Source organism: Fundulus heteroclitus, chromosome 3 (genome assembly GCF_011125445.2).
Source record: "Fundulus heteroclitus isolate FHET01 chromosome 3, MU-UCD_Fhet_4.1, whole genome shotgun sequence".
Classification (NCBI taxonomy): Eukaryota; Metazoa; Chordata; class Actinopteri; order Cyprinodontiformes; family Fundulidae; genus Fundulus; species Fundulus heteroclitus.
The window spans coordinates 17299530-17320176 of NC_046363.1; the positions used below are offsets into that span (position 1 = coordinate 17299530).

Sequence of the window (20647 nt, forward strand, 5' to 3'; positions counted from 1 at the left end):
GAAAAAACAGCTCTTATGGTATTTTGAGTAAAGTAAATACTTGATTCCGTTCCTCTTTTCTAGCATCTAAAGGTAAATTGCCCATTAAGTGGATGGCTCCAGAATCCATCAACTTCAGACGGTTCACTACGGCCAGCGATGTCTGGATGTTTGGTGAGCTCAAAGCCGTGGTCTCCTTCTTTCCTCGTTGCAGTTCGTCGTTTTGAATTATGTCTGTTTCCCGTGTGCGTCCACAGGGGTCTGCATGTGGGAGATCCTGATGTACGGCATCAAGCCTTTCCAGGGCGTGAAGAACAACGACGTCATCGGGAGGATAGAGAACGGCGAGCGGCTGGCCATGCCCCCTCAGTGCCCCCCTACTCTGTACAGCCTGATGACGAAGTGTTGGTCGTACGATCCCAGCAAAAGGCCACGCTTCAATGAGCTGAAAACACAACTCAGGTACTGCTTTTAGTTGGATTAGCTTTTATTTGTTTTATAAGGGTTTGGATAAGCACTGTGTAGGTCAGGGGTGTCAAACTCATTTTGGTTTAGGGGCCGCATACAGCTTAATCTGATCTCAAGAGGGCCAAGATTAAATAGAGCTAATAAAAGTGGACTTGTTGTTGATTTTTATATTAAATGAATTTCACTTTTACACAATATATTATGAATAACCTCAGCGTTTTTAAGAAAAGTTATGTGCAGTTTCAACATTACTTTTACTCAGTTAAACATTTACTTGTGCATTATGCATAAGAACTGATCACAGTGATTGTACAATGTTGAAAAACATTTATTCACATTTTTTGGAACTTAAAAACACTGTCCTGCATGACAAAATACATCAAACAGATAAAAATTAAGAAATGATTTAAAATCAATATTCCACATCTGAAGTTCAGTGCTACCATATGCTAATTAAAACACAGGACAATATAGGAACTGTCCGTCCGTCCGTCTGTCCATCCTCTTCCGCTTATCCGGGGTCGGGTCGCGGGGGTAGCAGCTTCAGTAGGGAGGCCCAGACGTCCCTCTCCCCAGCCACTTGGGCCAGCTCCTCAGGAGGAATCCCAAGGCGTTCCCAGGCCAGCCGGGAGACATAGTCCCTCCAGCGTGTCCTGGGTCTTCCCCTGGGCCTCCTCCCGGTGGGACGTGCCCGGAACACCTCACCAGGGAGGCGTCCAGGAGGCATCCTGACCAGATGCCCGAGCCACCTCAACTGGCTCCTCTCGACGTGGAGGAGCAGCGGCTCTACTCTGAGTCCTCCCCGGATGACTGAGCTCCTCACCCTATCTCTAAGGGAGAGCCCAGACACACTACGGAGAAAACTCATTTCAGCCGCTTGTATCCGGGATCTCGTTCTTTCGGTCACGACCCAAAGCTCGTGACCATAGATGAGGGTAGGAACGTAGATCGACCGGTAAATGGAGAGCTTCGCCTTTTGGCTCAGCTCTCTCTTCACCACAACGGATCGGTACAGCGCCCGCTTCACAGCAGACGCTGCACCAATCCGCCTGTCGATCTCCCGCTCCATCTTCCCCTCATTCGTGAACAAGACCCCAAGATACTTGAACTCCTCCACTAGGGGCAGGACATTCTCCCCAACCCGGAGAAGGCACTCTACCCTTTTCCGGTTCAAGACCATGGTCTCGGATTTGGAGGCACTGATTTTCATCCCGGCCGCTTCGCACTCGGCTGCGAACCGCTCCAGTGAGAGCTGTAGATCACGCCCTGATGAAGCCAATAGGACCACGTCATCCGCGAATAGCAGAGACGCAATCCTAAGGCCACCAAAGCGGATCCCCTCAACACCTTGGCTGCGCCTAGAAATTCTGTCCATAAAAGTTATGAACAGAATCGGTGACAAAGGGCAGCCTTGGCGGAGTCCAACTCTCACCGGAAACGAGTCCGACTTACTGCCGGCAATGCGAACCAGACTCTGACACCGGTCGTACAGAGACCTGACAGCCCTTATTAAAGGGTCCGGTACTCCATACTCCCGGAGTACCCCCAACAGGATCCCCCGGGGGACACGGTCGAATGCCTTCTCCAGATCCACAAAACACATGTAGACTGGTTGGGCAAACTCCCATGCCCCCTCCAGAATCCTGCTGAGGGTGTAGAGCTGGTCCAGTGTTCCACGGCCAGGACGAAAACCACACTGCTCTTCCTGAATCCGAGATTCGACTATCCGACGGACCCTCCTTTCCAGAACCCCTGAATAGACCTTACCAGGGAGGCTTAAGAGTGTGATTCTTCTGTAATTGGAACACACCCTCCGGTCCCCCTTTTTAAATAGGGGGACCACCACCCCAGTCTGCCAATCCAGGGGAACTGCCCCTGATGTCCACGCAATGTTGCAGAGCCGCGTTAACCAACACAGCCCCACAACATCCAGAGCCTTAAGGTACTCAGGGCGAATCTCATCCACCCCCGGGGCCTTGCCACCGAGGAGCTTTTTAACAACCTCAGCAACCTCAGCACCAGAGATGGGAGAACCAGACCCAGAGTCCTCAGGCTCTGCTTCCGCAACAGAAGACGTGTTGGTGGGATTAAGGAGGTCTTCGAAGTATTCCGCCCACCGACGCACGACGTCCCGAGTCGAGGTCAGCAGCACACCACCCCCACTGTAAACAGTGTTGGTGCTGCACTGCTTCCCCCTCCTGAGACGCCGGATGGTGGACCAGAATCGCTTCGAAGTTGTACGGAAGTCTTTCTCCATGGCCTCTCCGAACTCTTCCCACGCCCGAGTTTTTGCCTCGGCGACCAGCCGAGCCGCCTGCCGCTTCGACTGCCGGTACACATCAGCTGCTTCCGGAGTCCCACAGGCCAAAAAAGCCCGGTAGGACTCCTTCTTCAGCTTGACGGCTTCCCTCACCGCTGGTGTCCACCAGCGGGTTCGAGGGTTGCCGCCACGACATGCACCGACAACCTTGCGGCCACAGCTCCGACTAGCCGCCTCAGCAATAGAGGCGTGGAACATGGTCCATTCAGACTCAATGTCCCCCGCCTCCCTCGGGACGTGTTTAAAGTTCTCCCGGAGGTGGGAGTTAAAGCTCCGCCTCACAGGGGACTCCGCCAGACGTTCCCAGCAAACCCTCACAGTGCGTTTGGGCCTGCCCGGTCGGACCGGCTTCCTCCCCCGCCATCGGAGCCAACTCACCACCAGGTAGTGGTCGGTGGAGAGCTCCGCCCCTCTCTTCACCCGAGTGTCCAAGACATGCGGCCGCAGATCAGATGAAACGACAACAAAGTCGATCATTGAACTGCGACCTAGGGTGTCCTGGTGCCAAGAGCACATATGGACACCCTTATGCTTGAACATGGTGTTTGTGATGGACAATCCAGGACGAGCACAGAAGTCCAACAACAAAACACCACTCGAGTTCAGATCAGGTGGGCCATTCCTCCCAACCATGCCCCTCCAGGTCCCACTGTCATTGCCCACGTGAGCGTTGAAGTCCCCCAGCAAAACGAGGGAGTCCCCAGGAGGGGCACTCTCCAGTACCCCTTCCAAGGACTCCAAAAAGGGTGGGTAATCTGAACTGCTGTTTGGCGCATAAGCGCAAACAACAGTCAGAACCCGTCCCCCCACACGAATGCGGAGGGAGGCCACCCTCTCGTTCACCGGGGAAAACCCCAACGTGCAGGCACCGAGATGGGGGGCAACAAGTATGCCAACCCCAGCTCGGCGCCTCTCACCATGGGCAACTCCAGAGTGGAAGAATGTCCAGCCCCTCTCAAGGAGACTGGTTCCGGAGCCAGAGCGGTGCGTCGAGGTGAGTCCGACTATCTCTAGTCGGAACCTCTCAACCTCGCGCACAAGCTCAGGCTCCTTCCCCACCAGAGAGGTGACATTCCACGTCCCAAGAGCCAGCTTCTGCAGCCGAGGATCGGAACGCCAAGGTCCCCGGCCTCTACTGCTACCCGTTACACATTGCACCCGACCCCTTTGGCCCCTCCGACAGGTGGTGAGCCCATCGGAAGGGGGACCCATGTCGCCTCTTCGGGCTGAGCCCGGCCGGGCTCCATGGGCAAAAGCCCGGCCACCAGACGCTCGCCAACGTGCCCCACCTCCAGGCCTGGCTCCAGAGTGGGGCCCCGGTGACCCGCGTCCGGGCGAGGGAACACGAGGTCCAATAATTGTATTCATCATAAGGGGCATTTTGGTATAGGAACTGCAGATTTTCAATTAAACCAAGTACATGTTTTTTTCAATAGTTGTTTTATCATTCTCTTCCTTTTATCCCCTCTTTCTTTCACCTTTTCTTTTGATCTTATTGTTCTTCCTTTCCTCTCCTACTTTCCCATTGTAGTGTCCATATCATTTGAGATATTCCCCGCATGAATCATAATAAAACTATTCACATTCATAAATCAAGCGGAGCACTATGGCAAAAGCAGTACTGCTCCACTTGTGAAAGTAAAATCTGATGAGCTCTTTTTGGCATTAAGACAACAATTCTTATTGCCACATTGCCAGACAGGACAATGTGAAAATAAATAAATAAATAAATCATTGTTGAATAATGATAATGCATTTCTTCTTCCGCTGAAGAAATGTTCACCTGCGAGTGCAGTGGAGACCGCACCCAGTTGTATATTTGTGGTTTACATATTATTACCACTTTTCATAACAAATTCTAAATATATATACGTGATTGTTTCATTAGAAATTGTGTGGACCTCAGCTTTCTCATTTCTTTCTACCCGAGCTGCTCTTTTCTGTAGGTAAATAGATTCACTCATTTTGCAAATCTGTAAATCTTACAGGGATATTATCTCTGTTTGTAAAATGAAAGAAAGTGTTTCCCCATGTGAGAAGGTGTTGCCCAAATCCAGGACAGGCCTATGAGATTCTGATGTATATTTCTATATATATAGAAAGGACGGAAGCAGAAAAAAGGAAAAAAGAAACATCCTCTGCATGTTGTGACCAGATAAGTCTGAGTGAAAGAAACCTGCTCCATGAGCAGCAGAGCGCTTCATAACATAAAACAGGAAAGGGCTGATCTATTCATCACTCAAATGCTGTCACGTATAACAGCAAAGATTGTTCATAGTCTAAAAAAAAGTTTTATTAGGTTGCTGAGGGTTATGCCCACAACAAAGCAGTCAACCAAAACCTCGACAAAATGTGGTATTACTCATAGTCTGAGCATCAGTTGTTATTATCAGATATGAGTTAAACATAAAATCGCAAGCTGAAAACCGACATGCTTCATGATTAAAGATTAATGAGCCTGTTTTTAATCTTCGAATAACAGTTTTGCTAATTATGCATGAAATTAAAGATGATTTATTTTATTATTTCTTTAATTGGTGAAGTGAAACTCAATCTGCTGGCTAGCACTATTGATGCATCTGACATAAAAATCAAAGACAGCACAGTATTTAGTCAGAATGTTCTATACTTATGGTTTTAAAACACCTTGTTTGGGACCCCAGACAAGGTATTTTAAAATGACTAGGACATACGTACATAATTTTGTCAAGAGCGGCGCTTTTCCCAGCCATCATTAGTCAACAAGTCGAGATCACTAAGTTAAGTTTCGCAGAAATGATGTTTCAGCTTTGCCACTTCCCTAATGGGGAATGAAAAAGGGACATGTGTGATTTAAAGGATTCAATATGAAATATGTTATTTTATCTGGGTGTTATGGGACCCATTTTACCATTTTTCTTAAAAGAAAATTAAATTTCAATTGCTTAAAAAGGGTTTCTTACTCAATGATGATAATTATTGCGAAACATTTCCTGTTAAGGTTGTGTGTTTTTCCATTCACATAGTGGTTTTGCACTTTGTTCAGCCTGGAAGAACAGAAGTCTGGCATTTAAGCAGCATGTGTGTGAGAGACGCTCTGTCAGTAGAAAAGCACAAGATGTCTGGACTAAAATAGTTTAGAGGATATATTTCATGTTTCACTGTGTGCTAAAAGTAAAATAAAATGTTTTTCCCGTGGGGCAGATTTAATATTCTGTAAAGTATAATTAGGTTTACATTTAAGTCGCATTCTTGCAGTCTGAAACATGTCCCAACTTCCTGTATATTATTGGATGTGAAGCCGCAGCAACACAACCAGGTGCCGTCATTTCCTTCAGCAGACACTTTCTCTCCTGTTGTTTTCTCTCTAATGCACAAACGGGAAAATAAAGGTTCATATTTGACTCTTGCGGGTACTCAGTCCCCCAATATCAGCCCTCTAGGTTCTCCCTCTCAGACTGCCTCATCCATCCTCCTCCGCTACTTGTTCAGTTTTCTTTGGCTCGTCATACAGTATGTCCCTGGTCTTTGTTTTTGCTGTACATTAGCTTCAGGCCTTGACTTTGTGGAAATTCTTTTTCTTTATATAACATGAGCCATATGTCTGGTTTTTATATTCTGCCAGACGAAGGACAAATTATGGATGAGGTCTTTTACATTTGGGTGCTAAGTGGGCAGAATGAAACATTTACTCACATTTACAGTTGTGTCTTGGCATAATAGAAATCTATCAAACTCTGCCTGATTGTGTGTCCTTGAGTCAGAAACGATAAGAATCATGTTCATTGTGGTCACACGCTGTAATTCTGAGAAACTTGTACCATGTGAAGAGTTTGGATTACCTTCAGGTCTTCTGGGCTTTTCTATCATAATATCAGTTGTAGGCCTTACTTACTGAATATGCAGCCCTCAGCTAATACCACAGGTTTTCCTTGATGCAAAGCCAACACATGTGTGAGTAAGATAAGGGGTGTTTTTACAGGTTACAGCTAATCAAGGATCACAAAAACCGAGAAAATAAAAGAAGGTAAAACCCAGACACAGACCAGCAGTCAAAGGCCGACTACAGAGGCTCCTGATGCTGGAATATTATTATCCTAGTTGAGTGGTTGATGACTGACACATGTCGTTCAGTGGAGTTTTAGAAACTGTTTTGCAATGAGAGATACATTTTATCCAGGATGTGTTTGGTAGCATTGTTTGGAGTTATGATTCTAGTGGCCAAAAAAAAAGGTACTAGATGATATGGCTGCTGTAAGGCTGGATCGGCTTTTTCTAACCAATAATCTGGTCTTGTATTCGTTTTTGATTTTGTGTTATCTATGTTTTTCCCATACCAGGTTGTAGTGTAATTGTTAAAGTCCAGTAGATGTTTATATATGTTTGAGTTTGGCTAAATTAGCTTGTGGTGTTCAGCCATATATTCTTACCAAACACACATTGTGGACTATGCGGCTAACGATTCTTTTTATAGTCGACTAATCTATCAATATTTTTTTTTACGATTAGTCGACTAACCACGATTATTATTATTTTTTGTGTGATCTCCAGCATCACTGTAGTTGCTTGTAAAAAATATTTTGACCCGCCTGTCCTTGTCTGCACACCTTTAAACGGCTCTTTATTGCCTATAACCACTCGATATCATCCGATTGAATTGCAGCGGTGGATTCAAAACAGTCGGCCCCCCAGAGGTCGTCTACCCCGGGGCGGATGAATTTGTTCGTCCAGCTACAGCTGGGTGAAGCGCAGCGAGAACGGACTCCACAGGCATTTCACAACCAAGCAGATATTTTGGGTTTCATCAGCCACGTTAACGCTTAAAATCAATCTAAAAGTAATTTATTTTTTTAAAGAAAGTGAAACTTTACTAACTTTAGTTTCTTCTTCTTTCGGCTAGAGCTGCAGTCCTGTGATAGGTACGGACGCTATACTACCCTCTGCTGCAGCCTTAGTGACCTACATGTGATTTAAACTACCACAGAGTGAAATATTGAGACCGCAGCGATGTTTCTATGTTTTTAGACGACGACAATTTTTCATTATCGACATTGTCAATACTGTCGACTAATTGTTGCAGCCTTACTGTGGACAACACCTTAACTTGACTGGGCATACCATTAACCAATAGAAAATTTATTTTCTATGTGCAAATGTTAGATTATTTCTTTTTTTGTTTTGCTGTCTCTTGACACAGTGGCACCCTGGGCAAAGAGCCACACATCTCAGGCACCGCTGCTGCTGAGAAGGGTAGCAAGTTAGCAGAAAGTTCTGAAAAAACCTTGGGATGTCGCTGTGTTTCTATGTAGACATTGGTATAATGTTTTTCCTGAGTAAGCTAAGCTTAGAGGTTTTTAAATTAATGGTATGGTGGACTATTTCTCCGGAAAGGTAGGTAAGAAACAGCCATGTCCCTTTCTGAATAACTGCACATGTGCTAGACCATCTTACCTCCTCTTCCGCGCCTCAAAGGGGATCCCATGAAAAAATCTCCCAAATCCACTCTAGTCTTATTTATTTCTTCTGAGACCTTCGTCATCTTCTCATAAACGCAGTTTACTTCTTGCGACTCTCAGCCATTTTCAAAGTGCACGGTGAGAACAGTGGAGCTACTATGAACGGCTAACACCGAAGCTAACTGCTAAGCTAACCGGATACGTAAACACTAGAAGTGCACACGCGCAGCAAGAGGAAACTTAAAAGAAACGAGCACGCACGTTGACATTATGTGAGCGCGTCACAATGATTGGCACATGGGACAACCAATAGATATGATGATACGCAAAGCTGAAAAGGATTGTCCACCTTTAAGATTGCGGGAGTGGGTTTAGGTCACTTGACATGCAGATTTTTACTCTTGAAACTTCTTCTACATATGAATATGTCCAGAGATTGGTATAAGTTTACTGAAATTCTTTGTTCTCATGTGCTAAACTGTTTATTATAATAATATTTTATTACTCTCGTAGTGTTTTATGTCTAAAGGTGATATTATATGAGATTCTTGTGGGCAGCGATAAAGTAAAGGGAATTTGCAGTGGTAAATGATTCTTTGAAGCTGTTTTATTTTTTTTAAAAATGGGGAAGTTTGGGAATTTTCTTTTTTTTTTTTTTTTACCATTGTGAAAAAAAAAAACAATCACTTCTTCCGTTTTCTCCTTTTCATTTAGCTTCATATTCTTGCTTTTATGTAGCAGGAGGTCATTTTACTTGATTGGTGTTTTTGTCTACCGTTTAATGTAAACCATTTTGAGTACATTTTTATGTCTACATATTACCGAAGCTAAAGTTTTTAGGACATCTTGAACCATCTGCAGAAAAGCTCAGCCCATCCTAAGCCAACAACTAGGACCCGCCTTGTTATTCCAGGTGCCGGTGAGTTGTTATAAAGGGGCGGGGGGCGTTGGCTGCGTGTGTTGGAGCTGCCAGGTGCTGCTGATGGTATCGTCTTCATGCATGTTTCTATGAAGGAAGAGAGACGGACGTAATGTTGCGTGTGGTGATTCAAGACTTCAGCTCAGCCTGTTGAAAGAACATCTGCATCAATGTGCCGACCAAAGAAAGAAAATACGATATTATTTATTTTCTATTTTTGTTCCAGTATTTATTTAGCTACTTAATCACCATTATTAGATATAACATTTAGAAACATGTCTGGACTGGACCGTTACTGTTCGTGAGCAAACCTATTTAAACCTATTAGATTAAGCTCTCAATTGTAATTTTCATTATATGTAAAGTAAGAAAAAAGGTCAAATGTGGCCTGTTTTTTAGTGCGTATTCATAAAGTTCTGCCCCCTGCTCTGAGTGAGCGTGTGTTGTGATGGAAGAAAAGGCCGGACAGGAGACGGACTCAGACAGGTGCCACAGCACGCAAATAATCAGCAGGTGACAAAAGGACAGAAATATCTCTCAGCCTGGCTCAGGGTAGGCGGGCAGCAAGAGTCTGTGTCAATGGTCAGTCTGTGGGTCGAGTTGTTCAGCAGAACGGTTTCCTGCTTTGTGGAACCGGCGACTCCTTCCTCTGAGGGTTTGGGTTGCTTTGGCCTCGCGTTTCCCCGGAAATAGGTTAGTATGACTAATTACGACTCTGTACATTTCTGTGTGGGATCTTTGGCTTCTCTGTGTGACCAGAAATAGCTGGCTGAGAAGCGGTGGGATGTTGCCTAATTTCAAGTGAATCAGTGAGTTCTTGAGTAACTTTTCTGACAGATTTACTGCTACAGCTTATGTAATAGTTTAATTGTACTCGAAGCGCAGCAGTCAGTTGTCGACGTTATTGTGGAGAGAGGAATCATAACTATAGGAATTAAAGTTGTTGCTGTGTTAAAGCAGAGAGCCTGGCATTGCTTCAAGGTAAAAAACTTTTATTTTTAAAACGTTAAAAACTTGATGAATTTTTTTCGTACAATGCATCAATTATTCCTATACAGTTTTTAATTAAGAAATGTCCATATATTGATGTGTCGTTTTTAAGACGCCCTGCCCTTAACATCAAGTCTTATCCCCTTTGTAATAGTAATATAGTAATAGTAATATCATCTTTATTGTCATTGAAACATACATTGAAACATACATTACAACAAAATTTGTTATCTGCTTTTAACCCATCACCCTTAGAGAGCAGTGGGCTGCCACTACGGCACCCAGGGAGCGTTCTGGGATTAAGGGTCTTGCTCAGGGACCCAGAGTGCAGCGCTGGGGATCAAACCGGGTACTTGCAACCTTCTCTGAGTGCAAGCTGCTCTAACCACTAGGCCAACACTCCCCCAATTGGCAGAAATAACTTCAGATATTTGGCAGAAATAACTTCAGATAGCCATCTACCAGCTTCTGACATCGGTCTAATACCAGCGGTGAGATGTTTGAAGGGTTTCTTGCAGTGTTGTAGTACTCGAGTCTGAGACTCGAACTCGAGTCCGAGTCATTAGCTAAATTTAGAGACTCGTGACTTGACTTGGACTTGAGCACTGGTGACTCAAACTTGGACTCGGACTCCTACATTCAGATCATTCTGGCTCGGAAATTGAGAAAAAGATTGGACTTTTTTTTATATCATTAGGCTATAATTTTAATATGTCATTAGAATATTATTTGGTGTATGATTTTAATATCTAAATTATTAGTGCAATGTGGTGGAGTGTGGATTTTTTTTTTTAAGTTTAAAAACATGTAGGCTATGCTTTAGTGTGGAACTTGGACTCGACTTGATCAAGAAGGACTCGACTTGGATCAATAGTGACTCAGACTTGACTCGGACTCGACTCAGATTTTTTTTTTTAATGACTTGGACTTGACTCGGCCTTGAACACTGGAGACTCGAACCTGGACTCGGACTCGAGGCATAGTGACTTGACTACAACACTGGTTTCTTGCATGATCAACTTGTTTCAAGTCAGCCCACAGCTTCTCAATTAGATCAAGACCAGAACTGTCCATTTCTTAATTCTCAGCCAGTCTTTGGTGGATTTAGTGCTAATGTAGGTTTTAGGCCATTGCCATCTTCTAAGGTCCAGTTCTGTTTCAGCTTAAATTTTTTAAAGATTGTCTCACATTTCCTCTGATACACTGTAGATTTCTCATGGGCTCATCCACTCCGTTGCTTCACAGCTGGCATGAGGTTACTTTCCCTGTCGTGAATAATGACTAACTTGGTAGGAAATCAAACCTCTACAATCTCTTTCTGATTGTACTCCATAGCAACAGCAGCAAGAGCCTGCTGGAGGTCCCGAGATGAAATTTTAAGCTTTTTGGAGACTTCTTTTAGCATCTTGCAGTCTGCTTTCAGGGTAATATTGGTTATGTTGCGTTTCATTTGCCTGGAAACTGAGAAATCAGGGATCATGTCATGTCTGACGTTTTGTCTGTCAGTAGGAAAAAACATGGACGCTCGTACAAAAGCCATTGTTCAACGTACAAATACAGCCATGCTGACTCAGAAAGTGTTTAAAGTCACAATTCTTTGCTAAATCTTTGTCTTTTTAGGCTATGTGAAACTCTTCAACTGAACATAAAACGTTAGACAACAATACAGCGTAAGTTGATGCCATATGTTGATGCTTTCCCTTTTCCATGGCTTGCAGCACGATATTGGAGGAGGAGAAGCTCCAGCAGAAAGAGAGGAGCAGGATGGAGATGAGGCGACAAGTCACCGTTTCCTGGGACTCAGGAGGGTCTGATGAAGCTCCGCCTAAAGTAAGACACGATGCACTGCTGTGATTGTCCTGGTTTCAAAGCCAGCAGTTCTCGAGTCAAACACCAGGATTTTGCACTCTTCATCTAGGAGTGCAATACTCAAGTTTTTTCCCAATGATGTTTGATGTCCTGCTTTTTAAATGTGTAGCAATTTCTTACTAAGAACAGAATTGGTTGGTTTTTTTCAGGATGTTTTTCATCAAATATGGTTGAGTTATTTAATGTTGGATATTTAATAGATTAGTTAGGAATATTTAGGCTTCTGTTGTAATCAGTATTTTGTGACTCCTTAAAGAAACCTCACACCTGGCCTCCCCCTGACATACTACCATGGTTCCTGTGCCGTCAGCATCTCTTAACGTCTTCCTTTGGTTGCACCCAAAGCTCAAATTCTTTATAAACTTAGACAGCCTAATCACTAAATAAGCAGATATATTCCTGGGAGTACACGGCTTGTGTTGCATTCATAAACGGGTTTGTCTTTGCTTTGATCCACATCTCTCCCCACCTGACCGCTGCACAGCTTTGCTTTTCACGGCTCCATTTATTTTTCCCCCACCTCCTCCGCCTTTGTCTCTCTGCAGCCCAGCCGCCATCCGTCCCTGCAGCCCACCTTCAGTCTGGATTGTATTTCTGCTCCATCTCTTCATCACTGCCAACCAAACCAGCGCTTTGCCTCCCAGCTTTCCCTCTGCATTGGAAACGTTCATCCATCATCTCCCTCCTCTTCCTCACACCCACACATTCCTTCCCTCTCCTCGCTACCTCTGTATTTCCCCCTTCGCTTTTTCTCCTCTGCCAGTTCTGAGCCTAACTCGCCTCCACTTCAACGAGCGTCGCTCTATAACACCCCCTTGTCTCAGAAAAGCTCTAATTTTAATGCTGAATTGAAATGTCCTCCCGTGACGTTCCCCCAAACCCACGCCGATGTCCGCTCTTCACCCGACACTCAACCAGCGAGCCCTTCCAGCGATAGCCTCGAGAAAAAAGCCCCAACTTACAGCAGCCACCCCCATCCTTGGCATCCCCCTCCCCTCCTCTCCCAGTCCAATCCAAACTTTAACCTGCTGCTTCCCGGCGCTCACCCCCACACCCAGACTAATCCTACCGCCTCTCCATCTTCTAAAGGAGCCGTGTCCAGACCCTACCAGGCAGGTGGCGGCACGCCTATTTTCAGCAACAAAACCAATCCTTGTGTGTTAACCAAAAAAAAACGCTGCAGCCTTTCTCTTGTTTTGAGCCTGTAAATATGTCCAGTAAATTTAGCCAAGAAGGTTATTTATTTATTTTATTTGGTAAAATTAAATGCTAAAAATGTAGAATAGACGATGAATATAGTTCTCTGTTTTTGTAAAGTTTGGAAACTTAGCTAAATAAAGTTAAGCTAAACTACCATCGATGTGGTTAAAACAAAGAGGTGACTGGTACGATGCGTTCATGTGCAGTTAGCTAAAACTTTTACAATTATCCAGCATTTAGTCTGGTTTGCTTTTAGTTGTTGCACAAAAACTCCTACGCCTACCCTTCTTGTATTTTCTTTCGTTTTGTCTTAAAGATAAAATCTTTTCTATTTTAATCCACACCTGCTGTGCTTTCCAGCAAAAATTAGTGAACAAAGGACTCAGCTATGTTGTGGTGTTGTTTCCTTTTTTTTGATAATGTCGTTGCTTTTTAAAGAATATCTTACGGCTACGATTCCAGGCTTAATAATAGAAAAGTTGCAATGTTTTTTTTGCTGCTTGTTTTATTTATAACACCAACCTCAAACCCCATTTACCGTAACCTTTTGTTCATTTGCAGGCCTGCCCACGTGTTTTTGTTGACCCATGGTAGCTTTGTTTGTTGGTTGGCCACAGGCCGTTTAAAGGCTCCCTGCATTGTGATTCATGTTTATATCTGTCAGATACTCGTCTGGATTATTATGGCATATTTCCTCCTGTGATGAATCCTAAATCCACTGAGTTAAACATCATAGAAAAGTCACGATAAAGCATTTTTATTGCTAAATAAAACCAACACGTGTAACTAATATGACTTCACCATTCCCGCCACACCACTACCTCCAAGCTTTGACAGAACAATTAATTTATTAGAACAGACTAGGGCTGAACGATATAGAAAAAAAAACATATAGATAAAATAGAAATCATATTCCTCGATATCAACAAATTCAAAACATATGTTTTAAGTGCAGCTCTGGCCATTTTATGCTGTTGCTTAATTACCTATTTTTAGATACATAACACACAAACACTGAATTCAAACTCAACCCTTTATTCAAACAACTTTTTACCAAAACTGCAAGTTTATATATTTTTTTTATTGGAGCCAAAAGAGGAAATAAAACAAAACATAGATAGATAGATAGATAGATAGATAGATAGATACTGTATACATACATATATACATACAAGTATACATATAAAAATATATATTCACATATATGTGCATACATGATGCAAACTGCAAGTTTTTAAAAAAATAAATCTTTGTAGGGGGCGGAGCTTGGTGACGCGTCTGCGTTTGTGATTGGTTGAGAGGATGTAATGACTGTAATATTAGCCTGCATGGCTATTCCTCTATTGAACTTTTTATTGACCCTTTTTTTTTTTTCTATCATCAATATACATCTATCGATCGATATATATTGTTATTGAATTATTGTCCAGCCCTGGAACAGACCGAATAATGCAATGTTGCTCTGGATTAAATATTGAACTATTTCACTTTAAGGCGGCAGATGATTTACTAAACTTTCTGATAATGTGAGGTGTTTGCACCTTCGCCTTCACCGGCTGTAAATATCTCCCTGCTACACATGCTAGAGATAACTTTGTACTGGATGTATCGTCCTGAATGGGCAAGAGGAGGTGAAGCACTTCCAGTTTTTGAAATCAGAGAGGGAGAACTGCCTGCGTGTAACACGAGTTACCTTCTTTCCGGCCTCTGCTTGGTGTTCAGTCTGCTCCAGCTCAGCTCTGCCAGGACACTTTCTTGTTTTAGAGCCCCTAATGCACGTTTTGCCTCTCTCTCTCTCTCTATGTTGCCCTTGGCGGTGATGGATGTGTCTGTGTTGAAGTCGACCACCCGCTCCCCCCCAGGGATGCATAAACTAAAAGCAAACCTTAATTACATTGTGCTGCGCAGCATTCCTCAAAGATTCGTAAATAGTTCTGTAGCTGTGCGCCGCTTTTAGGGCACGTTTGGTGCAATGATAGGTTCATAAAACATCGGACTCCTGCTTGCCATTCTTTAAGACTTAGCTGCCTTTTAATCACTTCAGTCTGTCAAGCCCAAGAGGCAAAGTTTTTTGTTTTTTTTATGCTGCTTTGAATTTTTCGACGGATTTATGTTCCGCATTTCCTAATGTTTTCTTCTTTTTTTCCACGTGCACAAACTTGAAAATCCCCAGAAAGATTTCTTTAGCTGGTTGCATTTGGGAAGAAAACAAAGCTCAGAAACATACTGAGGCGGCTGTGATTGTCGGACTGCAGCGTTTTGCACACAAGAAGTTCAAGACGGCTCTTTCTGTCCGGTTCTGTGCAGTTCTGCAGCTTTGGAAAACCCTAGTGCTGATTCTTCATCCTGATCTTTTCTGCTTTTGTGAAATCACACTGTCTGGGCTCTACATTTGTCTTTTTTTTTTTGTCTAAACTGCCTCCCTGAGGACTGACTGTGACAGATACCCTGGTCAGATCCTCTATTTGAGTGTGAAAACCTAAAGTTAGTTTTCACAACCTTTTAAACTTTACCCTTTTCACATTTTGTGACACTACAATCACAAAATTTTAATGTGTTTTATTTAGTCTCATAAACCACCATAAAGTAGTATTTGTGTAGTGGAAGAACAATAAACGATATAAATGTGAAGGCCTCAGAGGTTTGCTGGAGAATATGAGTCGCTGCTTTAGTCCTGACTAAAAACATGCAACAGTCGACACGATTTATAAAAGAATCAATCTCTAACGAACCCGAGTAGGAAGAAGATCACAGACGTCCATCAATTATTCAGTCAATATGGGGCAGCAAATCACGGCCGCTAGTCTCTCCTGGCAGGCTAATGGACACACGGACCATTAGGCCAACCGTATCCTGCATAAGGTGCTGGGAAAGTTTTCAAACCCTCTAACTTTGTCCTATTTCGTTTCTTTGCGACCACAAACTGCAGTGTAATGTCTTTTCATGTGGTAGTCCAACACAAAATTATAAAGCGGAAGGAAATGGGTTTAAAATGTCTAACAAACGAATGTTTGTGTCGTGCGCAGCTTCTGCCCCTTTTTTATGCTGGTATGCCTAAATAAAATCAAGAGCAACCAATTGCCTCCAGAAGATGGTTGTTGTTGTTTTTTTTGTGTAATTTGAACTCCCTGCTGTGTGAAGGCCCCAGATGTTTGTTAGAGGGGAAAACTAAAGCAGGAGGAGTCATACTCAGAAAGAAATAGCAGCCGTATATTTCATCAGAAGTCTGAATATAAATGGGCAGCACAAGTCTTTAGATTATTTTTAAACGAGTTGAGAAATTATTTTCCTTCCTCTTTACAACTACGTTCTGCTTTGTGCTGCTCTGTCACACAATGAACCTGATAAAAAAAAAAATACTTCAGTGTGTGGTTGAGGGTTATGAATGCTTTCAGAAGGTACTCTACTTGTGTTCAGTGTTTTTGTCCTGTCTGCCTCTTTGTTTCTTCCTCTCTCTCTCTCCTGTTTCCCCTCTCCCCCCCCCCTCCATCCCTCCTCGTTTTCCCTTGCTTCCTACTTCTCTCTCTCTCTCTCTCCCCGTGTCTCTGTCTTGCTGTCGGAGGTGTGGTCCAGAGAAAGCTTCTATGAAAGACTGTGGAAGGTAGAGGCTGCAGCGGATGTGCTAGAACCGAGATTACTTTTGGTGTCGTTCAGAGAAATCTCTCCTGAGAAGAGAAAAGTTCAGGTTTCATCTCAACCCAGCCCAGAAAAGACTCAACACTGTGGGTTCACCAAGCACTTCTGTCTTTTTTTTTTGGTTTTTTTTTGTTCAGCTCAAAGTGTTTTTATAAATTGAGGTTTTGGACGTTTTGTCTCCTACAAACCTGAGAAAGGCATCCCATAGATGCTTGGAATCAGCTGTGTTAAAACCCTCGTTTATTCTCACATTCAGCCTCGTCGGTGACGGAGAGGCTGCCTGAAAGAGAGGTCTTTGGTGAACAGCGGCACGCTTAACATGCATCGCATCGCAGCTAACCTGAATCCAGATCACATGCAAAGCAACGCAGCGATCAGCCGCTCCACAAACAAACGTTTTATTTATTGAATTTGTTTCACGTGCGCTGTTCTAGTACACGTTTTCTGACGGTTTGACTAACAGCTTGCTGGATCTGCAGCCCTGTGGGTGCTCCCTGTTCTGACTGACGGCTAACACGACCACACAAACATCTGCCGGGGGCGTTTGTGTGTTGATTTTCTGAATGGTCCGACTTATCACGTGTAATATAGGGGAAAAACCCGATCCGGGGTCATACCCTTGTCTACATTTGTTCAGTGCTTACTTTTTATATTTTCACCTTTTTTCTTTTTTTCTGTGCCATTTTTGTAATGTTTATTTATTTTTTTGTTCCCCCTTCTGTCTCTTAGCCGAGCAGACCCGGTTATCCCAGCCCCCGCTCCAGTGAAGGTTTCTACCCCAGTCCACAGCATCCTGGACACTACCAGGTATGTAGGCAGCTCTCCTTTGGTCCACCTGATACCAGACCAGCCTCTTTTCTGCCTTTTCTTTTCTATTTTCCCCTTCCGACTTTTAGATGGCAGCATATCCAGGCCCACACACCCTCCCCTCTGTGCCCAGCGCCCTCTACCCTCCGCAGGCGGCTCTGGTGGACACGCACCACGCGCACACACACCCTCGCCACCACGTCCACACACACTCGCACACGCAGCTTCTCCCTCAGCCGCACGGGGCGGACATGGCGCTCTGGGGCTCTGCAGTGGAGGTAAGCAGCAGCTGTGTGCGTTTGGACACGGCCGCTGGTGGTTAACCCCAAAATCTCTCCATTTGGAACCTGTTTTACCCTTTTTCTGATGAATTAATGCCTCTCCGCCACTCTATACATACAGTACGAATGTACACTCACCGGCCACTTTATTAGGTACCCCATGCTAGTAACGGGTTGGACCCCCTTTTGCCTTCAGAACTGCCTCAATTCTTGGTGGCATAGATTCAACAAGGTGCTGGAAGCATTCCTCAGGGAGTTTGGTCCATATTGACATGATGGCATCACACAATTGCCGCAGATTTGTCGGCTGCACATCCATGATGTGAATCTCCCGTTCCACCACATCCCAAAGATGCTCTATTGGATTGAGATCTGGTGACTGTGGAGGCCATTTGAGTACAGCGAACTCATCATGTTCAAGAAACCAGTCTGAGATGATTCCAGCTTTATGACATGGCGCATTATCCTGCTGAAAGTAGCCATCAGAAGTTGGGTACATTGTGGTCATAAAGGGATGGACATGGTCAGCAACAATACTCAGGTAGGCTGTGGCGTTGCAACGATGCTCAATTGGTACCAAGGGGCCCAAAGAGTGCCAAGAAAATATTCCCCACACCATGACACCACCACCACCAGCCTGAACCGTTGATACAAGGCAGGAGGGATCCATGCTTTCATGTTGTAGACGCCAAATTCTGACCCTACCATCCGACTGTCGCAGCAGAAATCGAGACTTGTCAGACCAGGCAACGTTTTTCCAATCTTCTATTGTCCAGTTTTGGTAAACATGTGCGAATTGTAGCCTCAGTTTCCTGTTCTTAGCTGAAAGGAGTGGCACCCGATGTGGTCTTCTGCTGCTGTAGCCCATCTGCCTCAAAGTTCGACGTACTGTGCGTTCAGAGATGCTCTTCTGCCCACCTTGGAAATTAAGTGTTAACGAGCAGTTGGACAGGTGTACCTAATAAAGTGGCCGGTGAGTGTATATTCTGCTATAAATCAGAGCCATCCATTGTTTTAAGTGTGCGTGCATCCACCATTTCAGTTCAGTTTCTCATCCGTCCCTGTCCTTCTGTCTTCACGTGTTGTCTCTGGGCGAATGCACGTCCTCTTCTGGTGTATGCGTCCTGGGTGTGCATGCTTGTGGTGCGTTGCACATGTTGTGTGTCTGTGTGTGCGTAGGACAGGGCAGTAGACATGCAGCAGTGTGTAGGCCAGCAGTGCCTGTTAATGGAGGAGCAGCTGATGATACAGCAGCAGCAGATGGAGGAGGATCAGAGGTGGCTGGAGCAGGAGGAGAAGCTGCTGGTAACTCACTCCGCACACCGTGGATCACGCACTCAGACCCACATGACAGCGCATGTTATGGGGAGGAATAAAAGAAACGGCGTCTCTTTGTCTGACCGTTTTTTTTTTCTGAGGCTGAATTAGTCTGAAAACATTGAAATTATTAAGATTTCAATCAGGGTAAAATTATCCTCCCTCCAGTTGCTAATCACCGTCCACTTTCAGCTACAATTCAGGCTTCAGTCAATTCATGAGAACCTCCTCATTTAGGAAGGCGTGCAGCTTAGCTGTTAGCTTTGCTCTCAAGTGCAATTTCACAGATATGATAACGTTCAATTGAGAAGAAATTATGAAGTTACAAACTGCAGCGGTTTCTAACTTGTCAAGTTAGAAATGATCAAGTTAGACTCCGGCTGAACTTTGGCTGATTATCTAAATCCCAAACATAAAAGTTGAACTCTTACCATTAAATTTTAATGTATAAATTTAGACTTGATTAGTGTCATTTATATCGTCTGCTAACTGGGTTCATGCTCATTTATCGATTTCTAATGAATTAAACTAATTTGGAGGTACTTCTACTTTATTGTCTTTCCTTCTACGTAATGCAATGCACAAGTTGCACTGGCAGCACAGCGGCCAAACAGCATGATGCTGCCACTACCGTGCTTCACATCTGATACAGGGTTTTTAGTTCTGAAAGTCTTACTTTGAAAAAGTCTACTTTTTATAATTTAGTCCATAAGTTGAGTGTTTGGTTCATAAACTAATAAAATGTTAACCATTTGGGTACCTGCGTATTTCAGTCTGGCCAAAATGACTGACCAGATCTGCTTATAAGTACATTATTGGCCAGATAAACTTAGTTTTTAATGTTATTCTTTTTAGACACGAGCCAATTAACTGCATGGTTTACAACAAAATGCTGTGTTGAAGAGATTTGGGTGTCTATAGAGAACTTTTTGTCTAGACCAGTGGTGTCCAAACTGTTTCTCACTGTTTCTTTGTTTTTAAGCTTGTTATACACCAATATACTAGCGCCTCAGGATCGCTTTTAACAATATAAAGTGCTTCACAAATAAAACTTATTATTATTATTATTATTATTATTATTATTATTATTATTATTATTATTATTATTATTATTATGCCAAAATCTTACTAGCGGACCAAAAAATATATAATTCTTTTGAACTAGAACTTTATTTACTGCTCAAAAATAAAAAAAATTGCATTTATTTTAACTAAACAAGTAAAATAGATTTTTTTAGTAGCAAAGGGAATAATTTTGTCCTAATTAAGAACAAAAAGTCAAGCTGTATCAACCACTTGTGCGGGGGGGGGGAGCCACGCTTAATCACTCCAGGAAATCTAGTTAAGCTGGGTAGAAAAAATGCTAAAATGTAGCATCTTTCCTTTAACTGTTTGATTACTTTAAGAAGCTTTACGCTCTCTGATA

General features: G+C 43.6%; 1 protein-coding gene across 30 annotated transcripts in view; it reads left to right on the forward strand.

Moving 5' to 3' along the window:
• The window catches only part of LOC105918963 (focal adhesion kinase 1), an 83143-nt gene that overhangs the window by 48838 nt on the left and 13658 nt on the right, over window positions 1-20647 (forward strand). For 14 of the 30 annotated variants that reach the window (XM_036130990.1, XM_036131057.1, XM_036131028.1 and 11 more), the window contains 6 exons: window positions 64-153; window positions 237-441; window positions 11830-11941; window positions 17546-17623; window positions 17713-17901; window positions 19084-19209. In XM_036130990.1, coding sequence (XP_035986883.1) covers window positions 64-153; window positions 237-441; window positions 11830-11941; window positions 17546-17623; window positions 17713-17901; window positions 19084-19209 — 800 coding nt within the window. Of the gene's footprint in view, window positions 1-63; window positions 154-236; window positions 442-11829; window positions 11942-12525; window positions 13093-17545; window positions 17624-17712; window positions 17902-19083; window positions 19210-20647 lie in introns of all 30 variants that reach the window. The other 16 variants (XM_036130972.1, XM_036130975.1, XM_036130963.1 and 13 more) reach the window with 4 other exon arrangements.